This window comes from Coffea arabica, chromosome 2e (genome assembly GCF_036785885.1).
Source record: "Coffea arabica cultivar ET-39 chromosome 2e, Coffea Arabica ET-39 HiFi, whole genome shotgun sequence".
Classification (NCBI taxonomy): Eukaryota; Viridiplantae; Streptophyta; class Magnoliopsida; order Gentianales; family Rubiaceae; genus Coffea; species Coffea arabica.
Genome location: NC_092313.1, coordinates 826,209 through 829,713, shown reverse-complemented (window position 1 = coordinate 829,713; position 3,505 = coordinate 826,209). Strand labels below are relative to the sequence as shown.

The 3,505-nt window shown below is 39.2% G+C and overlaps 1 protein-coding gene across 1 annotated transcript; it reads left to right on the top strand.

Annotated features, from left to right (window-relative positions):
- The first annotated feature begins 443 nt into the window (after positions 1-443).
- Positions 444-1,637, top strand: LOC113729879 (auxin-responsive protein SAUR32). Its single transcript, XM_027254182.2, has one exon. It carries the CDS (start codon positions 1,026-1,028, stop codon positions 1,398-1,400), a length of 375 nt encoding a protein of 124 aa, XP_027109983.1. The 5' UTR covers positions 444-1,025; the 3' UTR covers positions 1,401-1,637.
- Positions 1,638-3,505: the final 1,868 nt, after the last annotated feature.

Below are 3,505 nucleotides of genomic sequence, written 5' to 3'. Positions count from 1 at the left end.
TAAGGTAAGGTTGAAAAGAATAATTGGCCATCCTACAGAGTCTCGTTTGTATTGTGATTTACTGTAGAAATTTTTTTATATTTTTTCATGAATATATTTTTAAATCATATTTTTTTTATATGTATCAAATTGATACACTATATTTTATATAAAAATTTCTAAAAATAGCAATTTAAACGAACCTAAGTCTCATCAAAACAAATTTTATTTAATATAAAACTTGTCACATCATGAGTACATCATGAGTCCATCAAGATGGGAAAAGGAAATTAATTTCCACATTACCGGTCCATAGAAAGCGATCCACTGGTGATGGAAAATCGGCGATATATATCATTTTTTAAAAATATTTTATTTATGATATCATTGCAATGATGGATAAGTAATAAAGATATCTTGTTTGTTTGAACTAAGATATGCAAAAGAGTGTGGTTTTGGTTGGAGAGTTCGTAGGGAAATCCCCACAGAATAAATGCCAGACACGTGAGTAAAACCCCAAAAAACCCACCCCAGCCAGGACCGTTTCAGCTTTTCCGTTCCGTTCCGTCTTCTCTGGAATGTACGCTTGCGCCTTGACTATTCAGGCCAGTTATCTCTGTTTGTGTATAAATGAAGAAATCCCCACCTCCCCCAAGTAACCTCTTCCCTTCCTTCCTCGCCTTAGCAATTAGCATACGCCAGCCAGCAGTAGTATATAAATACGATCCCAATCTTCACATCTCAAAAACCCTCTTCTCATCTTAAATAGGAAAAAGAAAAGAAAGGAAGGTCTCGTATGCTTATCTTTGGCACAAGGAATACTGATTAATATATCATGAGCAACGTTCCAAGGTCTTTAACAGACTGTTCGTTAACCCTTTTCAAACTCGCCATTTCGGCCTCCGATCCTTGGCCTTTTTCTCTTGTTTTCTTGTAACGTTTGGTATATACTGCTTCAGCAAAAGCCAAGAAAAGCGAAGAAAACTACAGCAGGAAAAGCTCGCCGGGCCGGTGAAGTTGATCGCCTTGGTTGGTTTATTGCAAGTATGGTTGGTGGAGATAAGAATCATCCGCATCTGAATTTTCATATTCATGTGCCACACATCCATTTTCACCACCACGGGAGGAAAGATCTGAGAGACATACCGAAGGGGTGCTTAGCAATTTTGGTGGGCCACGAAGGAGAGGAGCAGCAGAGGTTCATCATACCGGTGATCTACATCAACCACCCGCTCTTCATGCAGTTGTTGAAAGAAGCCGAGGAAGAGTACGGTTTTGACCACAAAGGCCCTCTCAATATTCCTTGTCATGTTGAGGAATTCCGTCATGTTCAGGGTATTATCGACAAGGAAAGCTCCCACCACCACCACCACCACCACCACCACCACCACCACAACCAGCACTGGTGCTTCAAGGCCTGAATTATGGATCTTTGCTGCGCATTTTGTTTTATTTATTTACTAGGTTCTCCGAACAAAAGAGTAAAAGAATGTTGACTTGTCGGTGTAAATTTCTGGTTTTGAATTTTGTTTGTCATTTTTTTCTTAAAAAAATTTGGTCCTGCTTTTATTTGTTTGTCATTTGCCATTTTTCCCATCCACAACAGTGTAGATGATGGAGGACAAAAATCGGATGATATAGCAGAGTTGTTGTGTAAATTCAAACTGCTCACAATTTTTCTTGCATCGTAGAAGAAGTAGTAATAGCTGTTGTTTATTGAGTCCTGGCGGTTTAACAGGTGGTTAAATCAAATGTATCATTTGTGGGTAGCTTTGTTAGGTAACTTGTAACAGGGAACAACGCTCCTAAATTAGGCAAGTAGTTGGAGGTTGGAACATGGACTTCGATTAATTTAGCTCGTTTCTGGTGTGAATCGTCAAGGAAATTGCGTAAACAAAACCCTGGTCAGGTAACGATAACAAATCCTATCCTTTCTTTAATCTTCAACCATATCAAAATATATATATATGTCGTTGACCTTAAAAAACAAAGAGATAATATGTTGCTCTAATACAAAATATATACAAGTAGTGATAATATATTATTATTATAAGTGTTGGGTTCAAATCTCCTCTCATCTTTTTCACTTCTCAAGTCTTACCCTTGTCTTTTTCTATTTTTTTGTCAAATACCCTCGTCTTGTAGGCACATCAGTAGTACATGTATGTGTGTGAACTGGTGGAGCAAGCCTTTGTTTGGAGGGTGCTAAAATAAATGTTTGTGGACTTACTTTTTTTTTCGTCAGCTAAGAGATGTTACTAATTCGATATAGAAGCTTGCAGAGAAGTTGGAAAACTTGTATTCACCACTTAGGAACTTCACATCTTCCATGGTTTACTATCCATAGTTTTTGCGAGGTATGGGATTGGAGTTTTTCTGAGCACACATCACGGCGGTGCATGACAGGGTTGGACACCTGTGGACTGTGTCGCTAGGATGGGATAGAGATAAACGAGACGGAGCAGCTGCTGCTTGTCTGGTGAATGGTGATTGTTATGGGAAAATGTCAAACTACTACATACTAACTGCAACCTACGTTGCTCATCAACCCATTTGAAACCCCAACAAAAAAAAAAAGAAAAAAACTGCAACCTATGTTAGTTGAGCGATTGGTTACTTATCATCGATCATTGCTTGATCCAGTTTAAAGATGGGCGGCTAGTTCTGCAACTTGCACATTCAGTCTTGGGGACTCTCTTAAGGGTTTGGGGTTTATTCAATCGAAAATTTGGGACCACCGGCAGAGCTAAAGTTTGGGATTTTTTGGGGGCTTTTTGGGGTGTTTTTAAAAAAAGTTTACGTATGCATAAGGGGCAATCAAGATTTATAAATATCACTGCCCCAAACCAATTGATTGATCAAGGCAGCGTACGCATTTGACCTATCCATTTCAGTCATAGCTCTTGTTACTTTCTGGAATTCTATACACTTTGCTGGTACCCGAATCATTACGAAATATATGACAAATTGTAGATCAACTTGGCTAATTGATGACCTGACGTGAGAATGGAGAAGAGACGAGACAAATTGACCGTTAAAGATGCAATAATTTAAGCTTTACAAACCCACCCTATGTATCCTGTCTTCCTCAGACGGTTAAATCATAAGCGGCATTCAAGGAATTCTATGGATTAGGTTTGAGGGAGATTGGACCCCGCCCGGGAGGGGAGGCGGGGGCGGGGGTGGTCCATGTGTTGTTAATTAATGTGAAAATGTCTTGAAACTTGACTTAGATTTTCGTTCATATGATATTACCGTATAGGAAGAGGAGACAGTCGTCAGACAACGCAGCGGAATAGAAAAATATATATCCTGAACGAGCCCAGATCGTCATGACAAGTAGCAAACTTTTCCAATCTGAATTCAACGATCAGATGAACTGTAAACAACTAATGCCATTCCATTGAAGCAGCATGTATTGCTGCTGCGCTATCAACATCTATCTTTCTGCGTGTTTGTTAAGATCGGAGAAATTGGGAGTGAGCATATTATTTATTATGGGGTGCGGCTTTCCATTCTCTTATGG

What these genes read in the sequence shown, in the direction of transcription:
- LOC113729879 (XM_027254182.2), top strand. Translation starts at nt 1,026, where the DNA reads ATGGTTGGTGGAGATAAGAATCATCCGCATCTGAATTTTCATATTCAT.